The sequence below is a fragment of the Mustela erminea genome, chromosome 1, assembly GCF_009829155.1.
Source record: "Mustela erminea isolate mMusErm1 chromosome 1, mMusErm1.Pri, whole genome shotgun sequence".
Taxonomy (NCBI): Eukaryota; Metazoa; Chordata; class Mammalia; order Carnivora; family Mustelidae; genus Mustela; species Mustela erminea.
The window spans coordinates 1,217,117-1,239,836 of NC_045614.1; the positions used below are offsets into that span (position 1 = coordinate 1,217,117).

The 22,720-nt window shown below is 67.2% G+C and overlaps 1 protein-coding gene across 1 annotated transcript; it reads right to left on the minus strand.

Annotated features, from left to right (window-relative positions):
• Window positions 1-3,572: 3,572 nt before the first annotated feature.
• On the minus strand, window positions 3,573-22,099 carry BTBD2 (BTB domain containing 2). Its single transcript, XM_032358736.1, has 9 exons — window positions 21,654-22,099; window positions 11,623-11,742; window positions 9,058-9,214; window positions 7,432-7,537; window positions 7,145-7,342; window positions 5,335-5,527; window positions 5,145-5,232; window positions 4,844-4,990; window positions 3,573-4,648 (listed from the first exon to the last, which is right to left on the minus strand). Exons 1-9 carry the CDS (start codon window positions 22,088-22,090, stop codon window positions 4,487-4,489), a joined length of 1,608 nt encoding a protein of 535 aa, XP_032214627.1. The 5' UTR covers window positions 22,091-22,099; the 3' UTR covers window positions 3,573-4,486.
• Between the last annotated feature and the right edge of the window lie 621 nt (window positions 22,100-22,720).

Sequence of the window (22,720 nt, forward strand, 5' to 3'; positions counted from 1 at the left end):
CCAACTCCTGGACCTCTTTGGCCGCCTGCAGCAGCGCGTGTGAGCCGCATGGCAGTGGCACGTGGTTGTCTCTGTCTTCGTCCCGCAGGGCTTGCCGGCTCCTTAGATCTGGGGGTCTGTGTCTTGCATCAGCTCTGGCCGGTGTCCTGCTGTTAGCTCAGCGAGCGTGCTTTCCCAGTGCCTCACCCCCAGGTTTCCAGTTCTCATCTTACCTGACCCCAGAGGGCTCTGATACTCTGCGGGGTTTTGTTTTATGGTTTTCTCCTCCTCCTCCTCTGTTTTTCTTTTGTGCTTCCAGTTTGGGTAATTTGACATGTCTTTGGATTTACTAGTCCTGACTTATTTGTTGTGCTTTGGGTGTTCTTAAGCTATCCAATTTATTAATTGTTCGTTTTACGATTTTGTTTATATGACAGCACAGCAGGCACAGCGGCAGGCAGAGGGAGAAGCAGGCTCCCCGCTGAGCAGAGCGCCCAACATGGGGCTCCGTCCCAGGACCCTGGGATCATGAATGACCCAAGCCGAAGGCAGACGCCTAACTGACAGAGCCACCCAGGCGCCCCCAATATATTCTTTTTTTTTTTTTTAAAGATTTTATTTATTTATTTGACAGAGATCACAAGTAGGCAGGCAGGCAGGAGTGGGTGGGTGAGGGGGCAGGCTCCCCGCCGAGCAGACAGCCCGATTCGGGACTCGATCCCAGGACCCTGAGATCATGACCTCAGCCAAAGGCAGAGGCTTTAACCCACTGAGCCCCCCAGGCCCCCCTGACCTCTCGTTTCAACATTGGGGGCCCCTGTAGGTCCGCTTCTGCAGGCTGTGGTGGTTTTTCCCTCGATTATAGATTTCATTTTTCTCCTCCACGTTTCAGAATCTTTTTGCGTCGCAGACACTGTGCTCGAGCACCGCAGAGCCGGGGGGCGCTCCTTCCCAGACTGCCGGCCTGGATGAGGCCTTGGCCAGGCTCATCAGGCTGCGTTTCCACTTGGGCTTTGGCTCGCCTCCAGTTCACAGGTCTTGAACTTTGTTCATGTCTTGAGCTTGTTTTTATTGCCAGCCCCGAGTTCTCGCAGACTCTGATTTCCAGGCAGGGAGAGACCGCAGATTTCCACCCCACCCACCCTGCACCAGACGCCCAGCACTAAGCACAGTCCCGTGGGAGAAAACCCGCCATTTTCCAAGCTCCTCCAGGTTCTGGTTGGTTCTGCTGGCGCGCGGACGCCAGCCCCAGCTGGCTTCTCTCGGGCAGAGTGTGCCCTGCCCATGGCGTGCCCAGCTCGGCACATGCTTCTGGGGGGTCAGTTGCTGGCCTCTGCCTGCCGGGCAGTGTCTCTTCCTGAAACCCAGCCCCTCTAGGTTTCTTGGCATCCGTGTGCCTTTGATAGGTTTTCTTCCATCTTTAACTTCAGGCTGTCCGCTGTGACCCGATGGCGTGCAGACAAGAGGACGTTGATGCGCAGCGCCCCCCGCCCCCCACCCCGGGCCAGGGTGACTAACACACCCCTCAGCTCCCAGAGTTGGCGGTGTGCGCGTGGCGAGGACACGGGGCCCCTTGTAGTAGCTCTGCCGGCCTGCGCTGTCGTCACTGGGCTGCACGGTGCGCCCCGAGAACGTGCAGATCTTCTCAGACGCACGCCGACCAGCATCTGCCCCGTTCGCCCAGCCTGATCCCACGGGAGCGGCTGTAGTTCAGACGTCACACGTAAGGCCGCGCACAGCCTCTGCGTGAGTGAGGCCACGCGTTGCTGCAAATGGCAGAACTTTCCCTTTGAAAGGAGACGAGGCTGATACCGTGCGCTGCACACGCGTCCTTCCGTCTTGCACTCAGGACGCTTCGTTTCCGTGGCGCCCGTGAGGTCGCACGGGGTGCGGGCCTGCAGACGGTCCGTACCCGAACCAGAACACCCCTCGTGCTGTGTCCTCACGATCTGTGGGGTGCGAAGTGCTGTCTCCTTTTCAGTCTGGACATCGCTCTTGGATTTTTGTGTTTAAAAAAAAAAGAAAGTTTTTGGGTTTTGCTAGGATTCCAGCAAGAAACCAGCTAATGGTTTTGTTGGTATTTCACGTTTTCTGCTTCAATTTTGGTCTCAGCATATTGTTTCCCACTTTGGGGATCAAATTTGCTGTTCACTTTCTAGTTTCTTAAGATGAAAACTTAGACCTTTGGTTTTTCTACCTGTGCATACAATATAAATTTCCCCAATTCCACTTTGACGGGATCTTGCGATTTTGCTCTAGTATGATCAGAGTATCATTCAGTTCAAAATATTTCCTCATTTCCATATGGCTTTTTAGCCTGTGTTTATGGAAACAAGCTTTGATCCCCCTGGATTGGTTTCCAGTCCGACTGCCCTGCCGTGGGCGGGCAGCCTCCCTCGGTGCCGGCCGGTGCAGTCCTGCTCGCGGATGCGGCGCGTTGGTGTCTGCTGACTGCGTCTCTGTCTCCGCATTCATTCCGCACGCGCTCTGGTGCGCGCACCCGCAGCCTCTCCTCCCTGCCGCGCGGACACCACACCCCCACCACCCCCCATCCCCACCATCCCGTCGCTGCGCGATGGGCTTCGCTTCCAGGGCCACTTGCTGCCCTCAGGTCTTTGCCGTCTTTCTGGCAAGGTCGGGGTCTGCCTAGTGAAACTGACTACCTTTTATCTTCAGTTTTTCTGTTTCTTTGTAATTTAAGTGAGACTCTTGGAATCAGGAACTAGTTTAGTTTCGGTTTCCTACCCAGCCTGACCGTCTTCCTCCCGTGGAGATCTGTGTGTGTCTAACATAATTGACAGAGTTTGGGTCCCGTTTTGCTGTTTGAGTTCATTTGTCTTTCAGTTTTGAAGGGCGCATTTTCTAGTTTGGTAGCTCTTCTGTGTGCATTTTTTTAAGATTTATTCATGTTACAGAGTGAGAGCGCCTGCTGCCGAGTTAGGGGCGGGCCAGGGGCAGGGAGATGATGTCAGGCAGACGCTGCATTGAGCACAGACCCCGCCGCGGGACTCGATCGCAGAACCCCAAGATCATGACCTGAGCCAAAACCAAGAGTCAGACGCTTAAACGGCTGAGCCGAGGTGCCCCTCTCCTGCTGTTTTTTCCTTTTTGAGTATGTGTGGTTTTTAAATCTCGGAGTTTCTGAGATCTTTAAATGCAGGGATCGATGTATGTATTCATTCTGGAAAATTCTTCTCTCTTGGGCCCTTCTCTTTCTGCCTGTTCTTGGGGATCATCCGACCCATGGGGCAGAGCCATGGTCCGGTTGCCTGCGCTGCATGGCATGGCCTAGGGACCTGCTGTGTGCCGCCCCGCTCCAGGGCCCAGAGGGCAGAGACGACAAGGCGTGGTCAGGGTGCTCCGGCTGAGCCCCTCTGGGGCCCCCCGATGGGCAGACCAGAAGTTCGTGCAGAAGACAGAGGGCATGGGGAGGGCAGGGACATGTGTGTCAGGAGACCGTGACTCCAGACACGGGCAGAACCTTCCCCGGGCCACCCAGTCTTACGGTGGGGACGCGGCCGCAGAGAAGGGCCAGCTCTCGGAGCAGCTGGGCTCCCAGGCCGCCTCCGGCAGGAAGAAGCCCACGGGTCAGGGCCATTACGTTTCTTTCCTTTATTTAAAAAAATCATGTGGGGGTACGGTGTGAGGAGGGCACACCTTCCATGGCTTTGGGGAAGACAGTTTCCAGAAGGAATCACGGGGCGGGAACACGTGGTGGGGGTGCAGCAGGGTTTGGGGGCGGGGCTCCGCCCCCCCCCCCCCCCCCCGCCCTGCCGCACCTCTGGGCAGGGTGTTTGCTCGGAGGTGGCTGCAGGAGGGGCAGGGCTGCGTTATGTACAGGGTGGGGGGTGGGCCAGCCGGGGACCTGGCCGCCACGGCAGACTCACGGCATCACCCGGGCAGACGGGGCCTGTGGTCTGTGCCCGTGGCTACAGGGGCGGGACGGCTGCGGTGGGCCTGGCAGAGCGCCAGCCCGCAGGACCTCAAGGGGGGACCAAGGCCAGTGTGCTGGGGCCCGGGGTCGGGGTGGCCTGAGCATCCCGTGACCAGACCAGAACACGAGACCCCAAGCCGATGCACTAGGGGCGCCCCTGCTGAACGCCTCCCACGCGAGGCATGGGAACCCAGAATGCATTGCCGTGTGCGGGGGGGGGGCGGGGACAGAACAAACATGAGACAGGGTCCTGGCCGAAGCCCGTGGGAAGGACGTCGGTCAGGCAGCCCCGAGCTGCAGGGACAGCGTGCAGGGCTCCCACGCCCCAGGACCCCGCAGCCCCTCCGCTCAGGGCGGGTCCAGGCCGGCCCTGCCTCCCGACACCCGCAGGAGGGCCTGCCAGCTCCTGCCCAGCTCCTCGGAGCAGGCAGCCAGGCTCCCCTCAGGGAGTGACCCTCTCCCGACGCCCAGAAACGTGGCAGGGAGCGCGCCCACAGCATGGGGGCCGCGGGGGGCACGGCCTGGGACGGGGGGCGGCCTGCTGGCCTCAGGTGACTTCGGGGGCCTGGGGGCCTAGGTGTAGAAGATGACCTCGGGGATCTGGCCGTCCTCCACGGACGTGCCGTTGTTGTTCCCGGCCGCGTAGCAGAAAGTGAAGCACGTCTTGGCCCCCGTGGTGGGGGACTCGTGGGTCACCTTGCGCAGGCCCTTGGTGCCGTAGTGGGAGTCGGGGCCCTGGGGGTGGATGGGGTTCCGTCAGTCAGGCACCCCGGAGCCCCAGCAAGGCCCCTCCCAAGGGTGTGGGTCCTACTGGAGGCCTCGGGGTGGCAGCCCCCTGCCCGGGGCCATGACCACAATGACCCTAGAGCCCCACAATGGGGGGGGGGGGGTCGGGACCCTGGCTGGGTCTGGGGTCTGAGAGGGGCACACCTTGAGCGTGGCGCAGGCCGTGTAGTTGACGTTGGGCAGCACCTCCACCGGCTCCTTGAACATGACTCGGAAGGTGCTGGCGGAGCCGTCACAGCTGAAGCCCGTGTCGTTCTGGCCCAGGACAGTGTTGCTGTCCGTGTGGATGATCTGGGGGGGCGGGGGGAGCGGGCGCTGCTCACCACCCCCCCCCCCCCCCCCCCCCCCGCCCCGTGCCTCCCCCAAGACCCCACGGAGGCCCAGAGTCGGCCCGTGCCCCCACGAGTTGGCTGATTGGGGGTGGGGCGGGCCACGGGGTGGGCACCTGGATGTTCACTTGGTAATCCGTGGGCCCGTGGATGGAGCCGTAGAGCCCAAAGCCAACCACGAAGATGCGCTTGTTGACCGAGAACCTGGGCGGTGAACAGAGCAGGTGCCAAGCTGCGGCCGCGTCCCCCGCCGGCCCCGCCCCCGGCCCGCCGGCCCCGCCCCCGGCCCCGCCCCCGCCGGCCCACCTGATGCGGTCGCTCGTCCCGCTGTAGCCCCAGCGGCTCTCCACCTGCTGGAAGCGGTTGATGCTGCACTCCTTCCCGCGGAGGCAGCAGCGCGGCCGGTCGATGAAGTCCACGCGCGGCTTGGGGTTGACGGTGAAGTGCAGGAAGAGGCTGACCACCTCGCGATCCACGAGGATGCCTGACTGCGCGGGCCCTGCGGGCACAGGGGGCGGAGGTCGGGCCGCGGCGGGGGCCCTCAGAGGTGAGGACACCGGGGGTCCGGGCAGCCCTGGCATCTGCGGGGGCCTCCGATCCGCTGGCTCCCGGAGCCACAAGCCCCTCCCGCCCCCAGGTCGCCCGGCAAGCAGCCGCCCTGGGGGGCAGCCCTGGTTCGGGGAGCCGCGGCCGCCCTGCCCAGGCTAACGAGGGGCCGCTGTCTGCCCCAGCCGGCGGGGGTCCGGGCCGGGCAACCTAGCGACAGGGGGTGGGGGCGGCGAGCCGGCCCAATCCCATCCAGGGGCCTCGGGCCTCGGGGCTGGTCTCCTTGGGCTGCTGACAGGCCTGTGCCCGGCCCTGGGACCCGCGGGGACAGCTCTGGGGGTGTAAGGAAGATACAACATGAACAGAGTTGACACGGTTCTTTTTAATCTCTGCGTAGGAAATGCAGGAGGAAAAGCACAGGCCGCGGCCACGGTGGGCTTGGCCGCCGAGTCTCCGGGCGCGGTGTTTCCCGACTTGTCTCTGGTCTCCTGTTTTCCGGTGGGACACAGAAGCAGGGGCCATCTTTCTCTAAAACGCGCTGAGCGACAAAGGGCCAGAAGGCCGGACCCGACCCCAGGGTGCAGACACAGATCATTCCCAGGGACCACAGGCATCAGGCAGAGCAGGGCGGCCTGGGGGGGCCTCACGAGAGGTAGGGATACGGGAAGCAGCAAGACCCCACACCCAGGGGAGTGGGTGGCACTAGCTGGGGTTGTCACCTAGGGGTTCCAGCGGCCCGGTGGGCAGGGGGACCTCCAGGACAGCAGTTTTGGGGGTGTGAGCCAAGCTGCAGCAGGAGGAGCCCCCACAAGGCTCCCGCGGGTGTGGGGACGGGACAAGGCCTGGCCCGCTGACCACCCCCACCCGACAACAGCCTGGCGCCATCCAGAGCGCCCAGGCCCCCCTGGTCACCGCGGACTGCCGGTGCCTGGCACGTGAGAGGCACTCACTACGCCTTTGATGATGGGCGATCGGGCTCGGACGTCACAGCCAGCCCTGAACCCCACGTTCAAGACCACTACTCCGCAGGAGACGGCGGTCCTGGCTCGCGTGTGCGTGAGACGCGCGCAAACAGTTCAGCGCAGCTGCTCCATCCGGCAAGCCAAGCACGGAGCGGGGCACACGGAGACCCGGGGCCGTGACTGGCACTAGCTGCGCGGCCGGACGGGAAGCCTCACCCGGGACCCGTCAGCCCCGGAGGAGAGGCCGGCAGCTCCGTGTCCCACATGTCCACACGGTGGGGCTGCCTCCACGTCGGCGGGAGCCCGGCCTCCTCCCGCCCAGTGCAGGCTTGTCCAGGACGTGGACCGCGGCGGCCCAGCCCGCACACAGACACGCGCACGGACACGCGGGACGTAGCGGGAGGGAGCCCAGATGCCTGGCGGGTGCCGTCCAGGGCCTGTTGGTCTTTACACATTGGCATGTGGGCCACGCTGTCCACGTGAACCCGGCCAGGGTGTCCTCAGTGGAGAAGCACCCCCACCCCGGCTCCCGCAGCTGGCTCAGGGTCACACCTGGGGACCCGGGGGGTCGTGCTCCTGCCGAGCGGCCCCCGCCCCCTCCCCGTTACCTGCGGCGAACTCCTCAATGGTCATGAGCGGAAAGCGGATGAGCGCCAGGGCCTTGCCCAGCACCTCGCGCTTGTTCTCGGGCGTCACGGGCAGCTGCTGCCGCTGGCACTCGGCCTCGGACCAGCGGACCACGGCGCTGAACAGGCGCACCTCCCGGATGCCCAGGGTGTCCCGCTCCAGCACGGCCACCAGCGTGTCTGTGGGGGGAAGGCACCAGCTCGGCAGGGGGTCACCACGCCGCCCTCCCCGGCCGCTGCGGCCACAGGCCCCGGCGACCGGGCCTCACCCAGGTCGATGTCGGTGAAGCCCTCTGCGGTGATGGCGTCCGCCGTGTGCTTGTCGATGTTCTCCAGGCACAGGCTGGCCAGCTGTGGCTCGTCGAAGAGTCGCGCCTGGCGAGAGGGCGGGCGTCAGCGCACGGCCGACACGGGAACCCCGGACGCCCCTCGGGCCAGACGCAGGCCTGAATTCCACGTCTCGCGGCCACGGGGGCCGCAGAGACTCGGGCTCTACGATGCCTGTGCCGCCAAGGCAGACATGGGGCCCGCGGGCGGGCCGGGCCCCAGGGAAGGCAGGAAGGCCCGGGAGAGGGCCACACACGGCCAGCGGACAGGGAAGCCTTGCCCTTCGGACCAGCCAAGACTGCTCCGTCAGGACCCTGCTCACAGGGTGCGGGAACCGGAGCCAAAAACGTTCCGGCTCCTGCCCAGCACCGGCCCTGCCCCCGGTACGTGCTCTCCCTGCTGGGGCCTGGTCGGCACAACCCACAGGGCTACGGCTCTCGGTGCCACCCGACAGGCCTGGCTCTGGCCCTGCCACAGCCCACACGAGGCTGAGCCCGGGCCAGCCAGGGAGGGGGCGGCCCTGTCCCCTACCCGCCTGGGTCCACGCCCTTCCCTGCCTCCAGTCCCTGTGGCCACGCCGGCCACGCCAGCCACACCCCCACGCCGGGGACCACAGACCCTGAAAAGGACCTGCTCCCAGAAACTCTCATGATGGTAACAGCCCCTCTCCCCACACCCGACCCCTGAAAAAGGGCATCAAAAGGCAGCTGGGAAATCTCTGGCCAAACACGTGCCAGGCACCTCGTCTGAAAGGTCCAGGCCAGGATGAGCCTAGGAAAGCTCTCCTTCAGCCACAAAATTTACGGGACCTCCGACACTCCGGTCCACCCCCAGCCGCGACCTGGCCTCACCCTCCCACGCCTGCGTTCGCGCCCAGCCCTCCCGCGTCCCGCACACCCTCCGCGCACCCCCGCCCCCCGCGTCCCGCCCCCGCGCCCCTCCCTCCTCACCTACTCCCGCGACCGCGCCTTCGCCGCCCCCAGCCCCATGCGCCTTCGTGTCGCCTGGTCCCAGCGGCCCCGCCCCCCAGGTCCTCGCACCCTCCCAGCGGCCCCCGCCCCCCAGCAGCCCACCCGCGCCCAGTCTCAGGGTCTCGGCCCCGCCCCCGCGCACCAGCGTTCTCACCGCCTCCCTCTGCATCCGCGTCCTAACGCGCCCGCACGGTGTCCTCGCCTAACCCCCGCCCCCCCCGCGTCCTTACCTTCCCGCCGCCCTCTCCGCGCCGCGCCCTACCCCACACCCGCGCCCTCCCCGGGCCTCCGTCTCCCCTGCACACCCGCGGCCTCTCCCGAGCACCCGCTTCCCGCGGCCCCGGGAGCCTTCCTCGGCACCCGGTCCCATCGCCCTCACCTGCCCCGCCCCCATCCCGCCCTCGCGCGCCTCGCCCTCACCTGCCCCGCGCCGCGCCCCGCACGCCGGAGCCCCCCCGACCCCGCGCCCCGCACGCCGGAGCCCCCCCGACCCCGCGCCCCGCACGCCGGAGCCCCCCCGACCCCGCGCCCCGCACGCCGGAGCCCCCCCGACCCCGCGCCCCGCACGCCGGAGCCCCCGCCCCGCGCCGCGCGCACCTGCGTCAGCAGCATGAACGCGTTGTCCGCCCGCAGGTTCTTCTTGAGGAACTCCACGCAGTGGGCCTCGAGCGCGGGCACCGCGTACTTCTTGGCCGTGTACAGCGTGGTCATGACCGTCTCGGGTCCGATCTGAACCTCATCCGAGTACAGAAACCTAAGACAGGACACCAGGACCGTCAGACGGGCGGGCAGCAGCGCTCCAGCCCCAGGAGCCTTCCGGAACGAGCGGGTGTCATCACCCTGTGACCTGCACACACGACCTGCCCAAGACCCTTACCCGCCTGGACCAGCCAGGGACTACGTACCCACAGTCCGGCCCCTCCGGCCCCGGGCCCGGCCCCATGCTGGAGCACCAGCACGGAAGCCCCCCGACTCTGCCCGAGGTCCCCGCGGTGGGGTCTGCCCTGGGGCGGCGGGAGCTTTGGGCCCCGGGCCTTGCGGCCACTTCTGCACTCTGAACGCGGACGTGGGGCCTGCGGTGCAGGCCGAGGCACGGAGAGGTCGGAACTGGCCGAAGCCCGCCAGATGCACAGGGACGCAGCCCCAAGAGCCAGATCTGGGGGGCTGCGCCCGAGCGCGGCCCCCCTCCCCGTCCCCCAAGAATGTGCCAGAAGCCGAAGAGCCCCATGCACGAGCAGCTGTGATCCCATAGGGTCAGCCCCAGACCGAGGAGGGCAGGCGCCCAGCGGCCCCCAGGCCAGCAGTGGGGGGTTGAGGGCACCTGGACCCGCCGGCCAGCAGTGGCCCCAGGTGGCCGCGCGGCCCCTCCCACCCCAGCGCGATTTTGAGGTGTACGTTTCAGCAGCGGGAAGCACACTCACCCGGTCCTGCAACCACCCCCCTGGGTCCAGAACCTTCCATCCCCCCCACGGAGACTCTGTCCCCGTGAAGCACGGACTCCCCACCCCCTGCCCCGGCCCCAGCCCCCACCCTGCCCTGTGTGGACACGACTCCTCCGGGGCCCTCCTGGGTGGGGTCCTGCAGGACGGGTCCTTGTGGGTCTGGCCACTTTCGCTGACCCGTGTCCTCGGGGTCCCTCCTCGTTAACATTCTAGCGTGTGGACAGACATGTGGTGTTTCCCCTGCACCCACGGGTGGACACTCGCGCTGTGAACACGGGTGCGCAGGTCACGTCAGAGTCCCTGCTCTCGGTTCCTGCACAGACATCCCGCAGCTCTACCGCTGGGTCACGGTGGCTCCGAATGGAAACCTCCTGAGGGGCCTCTGGCGCGTCTCCTGGGGACACAGCCAGGTCTCACATTCCCACTGGACCTGCACAGGGGTCCCAACCCCCACTCCCCATTAATTCTTGTCAGCTCTCGTGTTTTCCTGTGGTTTTCATAATAGTTACCAGGTACGGGGTGAGAGCTCACCACGGTTTTGTCACCTGTATTTGTAAATAAAGTTTTATTGGCACACGGCACCCCCCCCACAGCTGCTTCTACACTCCCAGCGGCGGGGGGAGTGGTGGAGACGGAGAGACCGAGCCCGCCGGCCCCCGGGCGGAGCAACCGGAGAAGTTACACGATGACAAATCCACGAGATCGCTCCCCACAGTGCCGCTTGCCCGTGGGGAAGTCGCCGGGACCCGCGAAGGACCAACCGTGTCAGAGTCAGGGATTAAGGGGCATCCAGGGACCGGGCGTCCGCGCGCGGTGGGCAGCGGGAGGGAGCAAGGGTGGCCCCAAGGGGCAGAGGGGCTGCGGGCTGGCGCTGGGCCAGCACTCGCGTGGCTCGGACACAGCGGATGGGGGCCGCGTGCTCTGTCCTTCGCGCTCGCTGGAACTTCCGGTCTTTCCTCTTCACTCCCCGCCCCGTATTTCCCGCGAGACTCTGTGCTGTCTTCAACTCGCAGAGAGAAGCGGACTGCACTTAAAAAGGCGCCCTCGGGGCTCCTGGGGGGCTCAGCAGGTTAAGCCTCTGCCTTCGGCGAAGGTCATGATCTCAGGGTCCTGGGATCGAGCCCCGCGTCGGGCGCTCTGCTCAGCGGGGAGCCTGCCCCCCCCCCGCCTACTTGTCATCTCTGTCGAATAAATAAATAAAATCTTTAAAAAAAAAAAAATAAAAGGCGCTCTAACTGCTGGGAAGCCTGGAAAGTTCCGCACCATGGCCTACACCTGCATTTCTGGAAGCGAGAGACCTGTGTTCAGCAGAGGGAGAAGGGCCCGGGCAGCCCACAGCCCTGCTTCACCCCTGCTGGGGGCGGGCAGCCCCGCACCCGGCACTCAGGGCTCCGAGGCAGACGCAGTGGAGAGGGAGTTCCAGGCTCACAGAGCAAACTAGAGGCGGATGGAAGGTCCTCCCATTATCCTGCTTTTCCACAAACTCTGCTGACTGCCGGGCGTGAGAACGGGGACGTGGATGCAGCCCCGGGGATGGCCCCGGAGCCCACGACGCGCAGGGAAGGGACCAGACGCAGGAGGCCCCGCGGTGTGTGAGGCCACACGTGTGACACGCCCAGACCAGGCCCCTCCACGCACGGAAGGGGGCTCTGGGGCGCAGTCGTCGGGGTCTCGGTGCCGCCCCGCCCGCGCCCCGCCAGGAAGGGTCCGGGAGTCTTACTTGAGCAGCGCCAGGAAGGCGGCGGGCTCCACGTCGGGCAGCTCGATCTCGGTGGACGTGGTGGCCATGCCGCCGTTGAACATGGCGTCGAAGACGGCGCTGCCCACGGCCAGCACGAACCTGGCGGCACAGAAGAGCCCGGTTACGCTCCACGCTGCCCTGCCTCTGCCCGTCACCCGAGTCTGGGCTGTCGGGAGCCCGGCTGTCCCCACAGGAGCTGCTGCGGGAGCAGACGCTTCCCGATCGGAGAGGCGGAGGAGGGAGGCTATGCAGCCCGTGCCCTGAGGCTCTGTCCCCCGCCCCCACTCGGGCTGTCAGTGTCTCCGTGTCCCCCCACACACACACCCCCGCTCGGGCTGTCAGGGTCCCTCCGTCACCCCCCACACGCCCCCACTCGGGCTGTGGGTACTAGGGTCCCGGCCGTCTTGGAGGGAGGCACGTACAGGTTTGGTGCACGGACAGCCTGACTGTGCGGCTGGACGCACGTAGGCTGTGGTAGGAGCGAGGGTCCAGGAAGGCTGCCAGGGGCACGGGGAGTGGAGCTGAGCTGCAGGGGAGGGGCGCGACGCAGGGGCGGCGTTAGGAGGCGGGAGCTGTGAGGCCGAAGGGCTCATCCAGTGTGACGTGACCACGGGGGACCCACCTGCCTGCGACTTCTCAGCATAAAGACCGGAAGGCCCACTGGCTGAGCACAAGCAGCGCGGCACCCCCGCCGTCCTCCAAGCTGTGACCCCCAGCCGGAGCCGTCCGCGGGGCCGCCGCTCTGTGCTGTCCACTCCCAGCATCCAGGGCTCACCCCGCCACCCATCGGCCGCAGAGCGCCTGTCCCGGGCCCCCAAGGCCCCCAAGGCCCCCGCACCACACCCAGTCCTGGGGCCCCCATCGGGACGCATGCGGGGCTCAGAGTGGCCCCCACACCCCCCTTCCAGCCTCTGCCTGCCCACAGACCCCCCCGAGTCCCAGGGCGGGCAGCCCCCGACTCTTCACGGGGAGAAGGGCCTCCTTCCCCGGCTCCTACCGTCCCCTCCACCCCGGGCCACACCTCCCAGGCCCTCGTAGGGGCCACCACGCGGCACGGGGCCCATCCAGAGACCGGACCCGAGACAGAGGACCGGACGCGAAACCGAGTCTACGGGGAGAACAGCCTCGCTCAAAAGTCCCGTCCCCCCAGAAAGCTGGAGCGGGACCTCACTTGGAAATCGTCTTCGTGGATGTGACTGGTTCGCATGAGGTCACAGGGGGCAGGGTCGCCCTAGTCCCACACCGAGTCCTTGTACGGGGGACTTTGGGACACAGACTCTGGGAGAAGCCCCGTGGTGAGAGGCAGACACGGGAGGGGCGCGGCCACGAGCCTGGGGACACCCGGACACCCCCGGAGCTAGGAGAGGCAGGAGGGACCTCCTCGTCACACCGTGACCTCGGATGTCTGGCTCCCAGGACGGGGACAGGAAACACGTCTGTGGTCCCGCAGCCTGCAGGCTTGGCTTCCGCAGCTGCTGGCCTCGGACACGTCCGCGACGGGGGCGGCCCCGGCCCTCCCTGCGCTCCCGCGCCCTGTAACCGAGTAACCGAGTAACCGAGCGCCTTCCTGCTCCCGCGTCCCAGCCGCACACAAGCACCTCAGTCCCGGCCGGGAGACGGTCGGACGCCGCAGCGAGAGGCCCGGACGGCACCTCGTGTGTCCACGCCGCGTGCCGCACACCTGTGGCCCCGGACCTCACGCGCCCTTGCCAGCAGGCACGGCCACAAGCCCGCGCCCTAGAGAGGTCACCGGGTCTGAGGAGGGTCGGCCCGTCTCCCGTCCCCGGGCTCAGACGCCTTCGCGCCTCCAGCCCCTCGTCACCGCGCCAGCCTTCCTTCTCCAAGCGCCAATCTGCCCCCCCGGGCCACCTCGGCCCACAGAGATGGGGGGGGGGGTGAGCCACGCGGACCGCGGCGAGATGGGACGCCGACGCGGGGACGTGCGGGTCACACGGTCGCTGTGGAGACGGTCCGGTGGGCCCTCTGCGGGCTGGACACAAGCTACCACGGGACCCAGCAGCTTCACGCCTGCCGCACACGTGTCCATGCACGCTGCACACCTGTGTTCACAGAGCATGGGTCACAGCGGCCAGAAGGGGAAGCGCCCCAGTGTCCTCATGTGTGAAGGACACACGCAGCGCGGCCCGTCCCCACACGGGAGCACGGTCCAGCCTCAGGAAGGGAGGGACCCTCACCCCTGCCACGACGCAGAGGGACCCGAGGACACGGGGCTCAGCGAGAGCAGCCGGACCCAGAAGGACCGTCCCACAGGACCCCACTCCCAAGAGGGCCCAGAGGAGTCCCGTCAGCACAGACAAGAGAGGGTGGGAGCCGGGGGCTGGGGCAGGGCTGGGGAGTCCGTGCTTCGTGGGGACAGAGTCTCCGTGTGGGGACATGGAAAGTTCTGGAGCCAGAGGGTGGGGGTGTGTGCTTCCCGCCGCGGAGCTGTGCACAGACGCTCAGGTGGTGACCTCGTGTTGTGCGCGTTCTACCCCAACTGAAAAGCTTTAAAGAAGTTGGAACACGGACAAGACCCCCGGGTGGCGTGAGAACCCGTTTTGGGAAAGGGGTGCAGGCCAAGAGAGCCGCGCACAAAGGCGAGGCGCCGCTCAAGGAGCCGGGCCTCCGGAGGGGCCGCACCCCTGCGCGTCCTGTCTCGCTCCTGAGCAGAGCCGCGGGTCCTGGGGTTGTGCCACGAAGCAGGCTTGTCATGGAAGGGGTGTGCCAGGTTCTCCTCCGAGGATAAAGGGGCAACAGGTGCGGTGGAGGGATGGATTCTGGGGTGCTGACCTGGGGCACTGGGTCACCCTGTGCTTTGGGCAGGTGGACGCAGACACAGGTGGGGGCAGCTCGTCCACTGGGAAGGGCTCCACGCTCGGACACCCTGGCGGCGAGAGGACGCCCAGCGCCCGGAGCTCGGTGTCGACAAACGGGACCAGCTCCTTGGAGACGTGGTGGATTCCAGGGCCGGAGCAGGGAAAGTACGAGACACACTCGGAGTGTCTCGTGGGGACAGGAAGCAGAGAAAGGCTCCGGGCGGGACAGGGACGTGGGACAGGGTCACGGAGCGGGGGCTGTGGAACGGCCAAATCTGGGGCGCCGTGAGCCTCAACAGAGTACGTGCGCGGGACACAGCGCGTATCCACATCCACAAAGACAGATCAAGCACAGAACCGAGTGAGCGGCCAGGAGGGACGGCTCTCCCTTTAGAAGTCCAGCTCACGAACACGGAAAACCACCGCCCGGCATCCGGTGGGCTTCCTTGTCCCGCAACGCGACAGCCAGTGGGCAGCACGGAGAAGACACGGGGTGTGTGCAGAGCCTCAGTGTCCCCCGGGGAGAGCCCCTAGAGTGGACAGTGCTCCCGGCCAGCAGCCCTGGGACGCAGCGGGAGGGGCTGCGGGTGAGGCAGGCACAGGCCACAGGCAGAGCCGCAGGAGGCCCGCACAATGGGCGTCCCGATGAGGCTCTCGCCGGAGACCACGAGCGCTGACGGAGAGACAACCGGACGGACCTTCAGGCTGCTCTAGGAGGCTGGCGGAGCGGCGCGCAGACTGCGGTACGGCTGGCCTGACCGAAGCGTATCTGGGGGCCTCCACGCGCACACGCCACAGTCTGGCAGCAGCCAGGGCGCGCTCTCCAAACACGAGTCCGATGACCACAGCCACAGCAACGCCGAGAAAGGGCCACGCGCTGGGAACAGAGCAGCGCCGGAAGCAACGCGCGGGCGGAGGACGGCCGCCGCAGCCGCCGAGCAGGGCCCCCGGCCGGCCTGGGGGAGACCACCACCCACCACGGGGACGACGGGCGCCGCCAGGACCAAGGGCCGCGAGTCCATGAGGCCAAGCCCGGTACTCGGCGAGGGGAGCGCCCATCCCCGGCGTCCAGCGAGCGCGGAGCAGACCCAACCCAAGGCGAGAAGCAGGTGCGCACGGGGACGGCGGACCTCGCGAGCCCACCGCCGCCGGAGGAGACACAAGCCGCCGGACTCAGCGGCCAGGCGGGCAGTCGCTGCGGACCCTCAAGAAGATGAAGAAGTTCGGAACGGTTTTACACCAACAAACGAGGGCAGCTCAGACGGAGAAGGAGCCGCTGCGGACACGCACAAGCACAGGGGAGCCCCTGTGAACCCCTCCCTGAAGGGAAGGCACGGCGACCCCCGGCGCCCCCGCAGACCGGAGGGAGCCGCGGAGCCGCGGAGCCGCGAGGCCGAGATCACGGGGGCAGACGGTGCAGGCGCCGGGAAGCAGGCCGGCGCTTTCCTTCTCTACGAAAGATCTAATTTATTCAAGAGAGCGCGCACGGCAGGGGCGGCAGAGGGAGCCCCACAAGCAGACTTCGCCCAGCAGGGAGCCTGTCCGGGATCGATCCAGGACCCGGGGATCCCCGAGTGGAACAGCGGAGACCCCCGGGGAGCCCCAGGCTGGCGCTTTCTCCAACTGTCTAACGTCAGGGCTCCCCCCGAGTCCCTGCTGTCCGCTCCCAGGTCCACCCCGGAGTTAAGAACCTGGGTCTCCACCCGCGGCCGCGCAGAAGCCAGGGCAGCTGGACGCCCGCGGCATGGACGCGGCCCGCGGCACGGACGCGGCGCCGTCTGCCCCTGCACGGAATTCAGTAGCTGCGGAGTTACCCCGGCCACACCCGTACTGAGCGGGAGCACTGGGGGCTCCGCCGGTTAAGCCTCGGGCTGATTTCGGCTCCCGTCCAGGGTCATGGGATCCAGCCCCGCCTCGGGCTGCACAGGACGGAGGAGCCTGCTGGGGGCTCTCCCTCTGCCGTCCATAAATAAACAAACAAAATTAAACCTGAAAGCAGGTAACAGAGCTGTCGCTGGGCCTCCAACAGGGGCCCACGCCCAGGCGGGTGTCCCTCGGCCAGCGCCGCCGCGGCCGCCAACGTCCTCTCTCTCCTCCCGACCCTCAGAGCACGGCTCATGGCAGACAAAGCGTCCGCTCGGGCGTCGCACGGCCTGTGGCCCCCACTAGGCTACCAGCAGGGGCGGTTTGGAGGGTGGACGGTGACGCGTGGATTTCTGGCCGGGGGCAGGCCAGAGCCCCGGCCCCGCCATGGCTCAAGGGTTCAGTGTGCTGAAAACAACAGCGTAGAGAAATCCCCCAAAACCTTTTTTTTTTTTTTAAATCTGAAGATTTCACTGGGGCACCTACGGGCTTGGTGGGTGAAGCCTCTGCCTCCGGCTCAGGCCATGACCCCGGGTCCTGGCATCCAGCCCCACGCCGGGCTCCCTGCTCAGCGGCGAGTCTGCCTCTCCTGCCCCTGCTCGTGCTCATTCTCTCTCTCAAACAAACAAATTAAATCTTTTTAAGAAATTAAAGATTCAATCCCTCCATTGCAACAACTGAATTTCAAAGGCTCGGTGGCCACGGGCAGCTGGCGCGGGACAGTGGGACTCTGGGCGCCCGTCACCACCGGAAAACCTATCGGCGGTGCCAGACCACAGAATCCGCCCGACGATTAGCAGGAACAAGGCCTCGGACAGACATCGCTCAAATCAGACAGAAATAAACATGATTCCCCACAAGAACCAGTTGGAAAAATATAACGAAGATTATTCATGACAGAGAAAAAAAAAAAGTGAGCAAAAATCGGCAATAAATGTGCAAAATCCGTTGTAGAAAACCACGCAGCCGTCCCGTGAACCCGGACAACGACCTGAGCCAGCGGAGAGGGCTCCCGTGCCCAGACGCGCCCAGCCTGACCGTCACGCTCCCCAGCCTGGTGCGGCCGGTGGACCCGGCCTCGCCGCGAACTCCTTCGGCAGCTGAGATCCTAAGGGACCAGGCGTCGCCCCGGGGGCGGCAGACCGGCCCACCGATCGTTTCTGCAAATGAAGTTTTCTCGGAACACGGCCGCACCCGTTCACGGATGGCGCTGCCCGCACCGCCCTGTCCCGCCGGGCAGAAGCGAGCACCTGAGACGGAGGCCGTGTGGCCGTTTGCCGGCGCCGGGGCTGGAGTGTCGGCGGCCCAGGGGTGCATCCCGCGGGCGCCTCGCGTCCGTGACTGTCTGCCGGGGGGGGGGCCGGGATCAGCGACAGAAGGGTCAGTGTCAGGGGGAGACCAGCCCAGAGTCTCGACAAAGGACAAGGACCTCGGCAGTGCCCCAAACAAACGGTACGGCCAGTGATCGCCAAGATCTGGGAGCAGAACAGTCGATGCCCCGGGACCCCACACACCGCTCCCCGTGGGCACCCCCTGCAGGGCTCCGTTCTCCACAACGGGAGGAACTGGGGCATCGGAGCCCCCGACTGCGGGAGTGTGAGACACCCAGGGCTTCCGCGACGACGAGACCTCTGACGCGGGCAGGTCAGCGGCCCTGCAGTGACTGAGCACCTACTGTATGCATCTACTGTACGTACACGTGAGGGGAAGGGGACAGGGTGAAGGCCAAGCAGAGCCCCCAGACGAGGGCCCAGGGCCCTTCTGTCCCCCACCCCCGGTCAGCCCATGCCCACCTGAGCCTGGGGCAGGGGGTGGGCCAGCCCGAGGGGCCTTCCTCGCGGTTGGCACAAGCCCCTCCCCCAGTCTGCCTTCTGGCGTGGGCCTCAGCAGGGGCACGAACCTGCCCTCTGTGGCAGGACACCACCAGCGACCCACATGGCGTCTGGCCACCCCCTCAGGCACCCCTAGCGTGCGGCAAGATCTCCACCTTTCCTTGCTTCTCGTGACCTTGACAGTCTCCAGGACGCCTGGCTAGGCGTCCCGCCGCGTGAGCCTGATCTGGGTCTGTTGGGGGCTGTCCTGGGGTCAGCCTGGAGACCCCAGTCTCCCACGCGCTGGGCGGCTCTCGACAACAGAATCCCACCGTCCCCCAGTCCTGAAGGCCAGAAGTCCCCGGTGCAGGGGCGGCAGGGCCCTTGGGAGGCTGCAGGGCCCTTGGGAGGCCCTGCCTGCCTCCTCCAGCCGCGGGGGGCCCCAGGGCTCCAGTGCCTGCCTCTGTGGTGGTCGGGGGCTTCTCCTCTGTCTCCCAGGACACCTGTCACTGGGTTTGGAGCCCACCAGACAGTCCAGGGTGACCTCTGACACCCTGAACTTCACATCTGCAAAGACCCTTTTTCGAAATATGGTCTCATCGACAGGTACCAGGCACTGGGGTGTGGACACGCCTTTTCGGGGGCCACCATTCAACCCACAACGCTGGGGAAGAACACAGAGACGAGGCGCCCTTCTGGCCTGACCCACCCGGAGTCCCCGGTGGACGCTCACCATCACGCTCAAGTTGACCTTGCCCCTGGCTCAGGGGGGTGTGCCAGGTTTCCTCACAATGAGGCTACCATCACCTCCCAGGATCTGGGCCCAGGTGGGGAGCCCCAGCACACGCCAGTGGGGCCCGGGGGTACCGAGCCTCTGCCCCTCCCTACAGGGCCCCTGGCCTGCTGACCTCACGCCCTGGATTACGTCCCCACCTCGATTTACGCTCACCCTGGACCCCTGCGATAAGCACTTGGTGGGGTCACCAAGTCTGTCCTCCTGGAAGTCCCGGGGTGGAGGCATCTGAGCTGTCAGACCCAGTTCACAGGTAGGGAAATCGAGGCCCACAACACCCCGGGCCACTCGCCAGGCAGTGATCCACATGATCACTGCGGGCAAATTTCACCCCCGCGTCCAAAATCACAACCCAAAGGCTGAAAAGAAAGAAAAAGAACTAGAACCTTCTATCAGTAGCGGCCAAAGAGTGGGGCGTCAATGCCAGGGCACAGGGGCGAGAAAAGTGCCGTCAGCCCGACCCGGACCCTGGCTGGCAATCAAACCCACGGGCTCCGGGAGTCTCGGGCCCAGGCTCCCTGGGGACTCGGGACTCGTGTGGCCGCCGGTGCACGAAGCCACGGTCCAGCGGGAGGCCGGTCTGAAGGTGCATGTCTGCCGGAAGGCCGCCCCGCCTGTGCCCAGACCCCTCTCGGACGGCTCCTCACAGCCGCTCCCCACCCCACACCTCTCCCAGGCTACCCCACCCCTCCCACGGCTCTGCCCCCGCGCGCTGCAGACCCCAGACCCACAGGGCCTCCAGCCGCCTCCCCCCACCGCCAGGTGTCTCGGCCCTGGACGCATCCCTGCCACACCTGTCCTTCCCCAGGAGCTGGAGCCAGGGTCCAGGGACCCGCCACTGCAGCCCACCCCCTCCTCCCCTACCAAGCCGCCACCCCAGCCCCCCAGGGAGAGGACCTGCACCTGCTGTTTCGAGGGTCCCCACCAAGCGCGTGCAGGCTGCATCCACAGCCAGGCCCCCCCTTCCAAGCAGCCGCTGTCCCTCTGCCCAAAGCGCCCCCTTGCACCTGCTGCAGGCCCAGCCCCTCTGGTCCCCAGGCCTCCCCTCCCCCTCGCCCCGCTGGGCACTGGCACCACCGGCGCAGGGTAAGATCCCTGCTGTCCTCGCCCGTCCTCTCCCGGGCCACAACTCCCTCCTGCTCCCAGAACAGCTCACCAGAAACCACACAAGACTGACCCTCCCACCAGAGCCCATCCGTGGAGCTCCAGCCCGCCACACCCTTCCCGGACTCCTCTGGGGGTCCCACGCCCACCTGCCCCATCCTTTCTTCATCACCAACAGCCGCGCACCCTGGAGTACACGTCCTAAGGTTAAGGGCACGCGGGGCGGCCGGTCACTCCCCTGCAGCACAAACCCTGAGGCCCCCCCACCCCGTGGGGTTTCCAGCTGCATCCACGGGGCCCCATCCCCAAAGGCCATGGGTCAGGCGGGCAGGAGCTCATGAGGCCCCACCTTGCTCATTCCGTGCGCTCCCCAAAGCTGGGTGGGTTGGGGGGAACAGCTTTAAAGGCCAGACCGGGCTGAGCGGATCAGATGGACATGCAGGAGGCCTGGGGCGGGATGGGGGGTTCTGGGAAGGACCCGCACATGCATCAGTCCCCCTACTGCAGGCAGGGGAGAGGCCCATGTGGCTGCACGCACACGGGGGAGGAGGTCCCGGGGACCCAACCAAAGGCCTGGAACCTTCTGCAGACAGAAATCTAAATCCAGCTGCACATAAATAACCAAGAAAAAGCCAGAAAGAAACATCTCAAAGACACAGGTTAAATAAAGGCCACATGTCAGGAAGGCTGGAGGACCGCTCGCTGTGGAACATTCCAGGCCACTGGCAAGACACCCCCCGCCCCCCTCCCCCGACAGAGGCCTCCCAGCCCGGCCCCAGCCCCCTGGAGTGCAAAGGGCAGAAAGACCAGGACTGAACGGGGGTCTGACATCAGTCCCCCCACCCCCCCACCCGCGCCCTGGCTGGGGGTCTGGGGGCTGCACCCAGGAGACTGGCAGGGGGGCCGGACCTGGGCCAACAATGGCCCCTTTTACAGGCCTGGAGACCGGGGCAGACATGGGCTGGGGTGTCACAGACCTGGGATCACTGAGGGGGTTATGCGGTTTAGGAATCTGGCTCCTGGGTTCCAGAGGTGGGGGGTCTGGTGGGGGGGTCTGGTGGGGGCCTGAAGGTCCCCAGCCGGGGAGGATGGGGGACTTGGTGCAGCAGGCCACTGGGGCAGGACGGTGGGGGCGGCTGGGTCTGGAGGGCAGGAGTCCGCTGGGGGGGGGTGGGGACCCAGGGCCAGGGTAGGGCCAGTATCAGAGGGCGGAGGGGTGGAGGGCGGGCCTGGCAGGGTCACAGGCCTGGGGCAAGGTGGGTCCCAGGAGCGCTGGGGCTCAGGGGTCACGGCGGTGGCGGGTCCCTGCAGCGGTTGGGTCCCCGCGATGGGACGGTGGGGGGGGGACGGGATCCCAGGGTCGGGGGAGGGCGGGGCCCGGGGAGCGGCGCGGCGGGGCCGGGGCCGCGGGGCTGGGGGGCAGGGCCGGGGTGCGGACGGGGCCCGGGGACGGCGGCGGGGCCCGGGGACGGCGGGGCCCGGGGACGGCGGGGCGGGGCCGGGGCCGCGGGGCTGGGGGGCAGGGCCGGGGTGCGGGCGGGGCCCGGGGACGGCGGCGGGGCCCGGGGACGGCGGCGGGGCCCGGGGACGGCGGGGCCCGGGGACGGCGGGGCGGCGGCCCACCTGTGCGCCGGGATGCGCTGCGCGCCGAGCCCCTTGCCCACCAGGAAGTGCACGTCGCAGAGCACCTCGTTGTTGAAGAGGAAGGCGAAGCGCTCCTTCAGCGTGGGCTTGGTGGCCTGCCAGTTGTACGCGGGCTCGCGCAGCAGCGCCGCCGCCCCCGGCTCCTCGGCCGCCCGCTCCCCGCCCGCCGCGGCCTGCGCGCCCGGCCCCGGCCCCGGCCCCGGCCCCGGCCCCGGTCCCGGCCCGGGCGCGGGGGGCGGCCCCGGGGCGGCGGGGGCCGGGACGACGGCGGCGGCGGCGGCGGCGGCGGCGGCGGCGGCGGCGGCCGCGTTGCCGGGGGCGGGGGCGGCGTTGGCGCTGGGCCCGGGGCCGCCCCCCGCGCCCGGGCCGACCCCCGGCGGGCACGACGCGCGCCCGCCGCTCCCACCCGCCGCCATCTTGTCGGTGCGGCGGCCGCGGGGCGGGGCGGGCGGGAGGAGGGCGGGAAGGGGCGGGGGGCGGGGCGAGGGGCGGGGCGGGGCGACGGGAGCGGAGGGGAGGGGAGGGGAGGGGCGAGGGAGGGAGGACGGGGGAGGGGGCGGGGAGTCGGGCGGGGCGAGGGGGACGGGGGTTGCAGAGGGGCGGGGAGGGGGCGCGCAGGGGGGAGGGGGAGGGGCGCGCAGGGGGGAGGGGCGGAGAAACGCGCCCCGTTCGGGGCCAGGTACCTGACGCGAGGGCCAGACGGAGCCTCGACCCCAAACTGCTGGCCGCGCCCGTAGTGTCAGGCACCCCAGCGCCCCGCAGAGGGGACACGGGGAGGTCAGGGTCCATAAAGCCGGGCTCCTTGGGCAACCCGGGGGCGGGGGGCCAAATCTGGAGCTGCGCTGGGGGAGGGGTCCCTGGAGGAAGGGCCGCTGACCGCTGACCAGCACTCAGGAAGAGCGTCGACCCTTCCAGGTCCTGGAGCCACATCAGGGTGGCCAGAAGGCCGGGTGGAAGGGTCAAGGCCGGCGGCACAGGCCCATCCCCATAGGTGGGCGTGAGGCTCTCCTCTGGCCCTTACCTGAACAGGGCACTTCAGGACACAT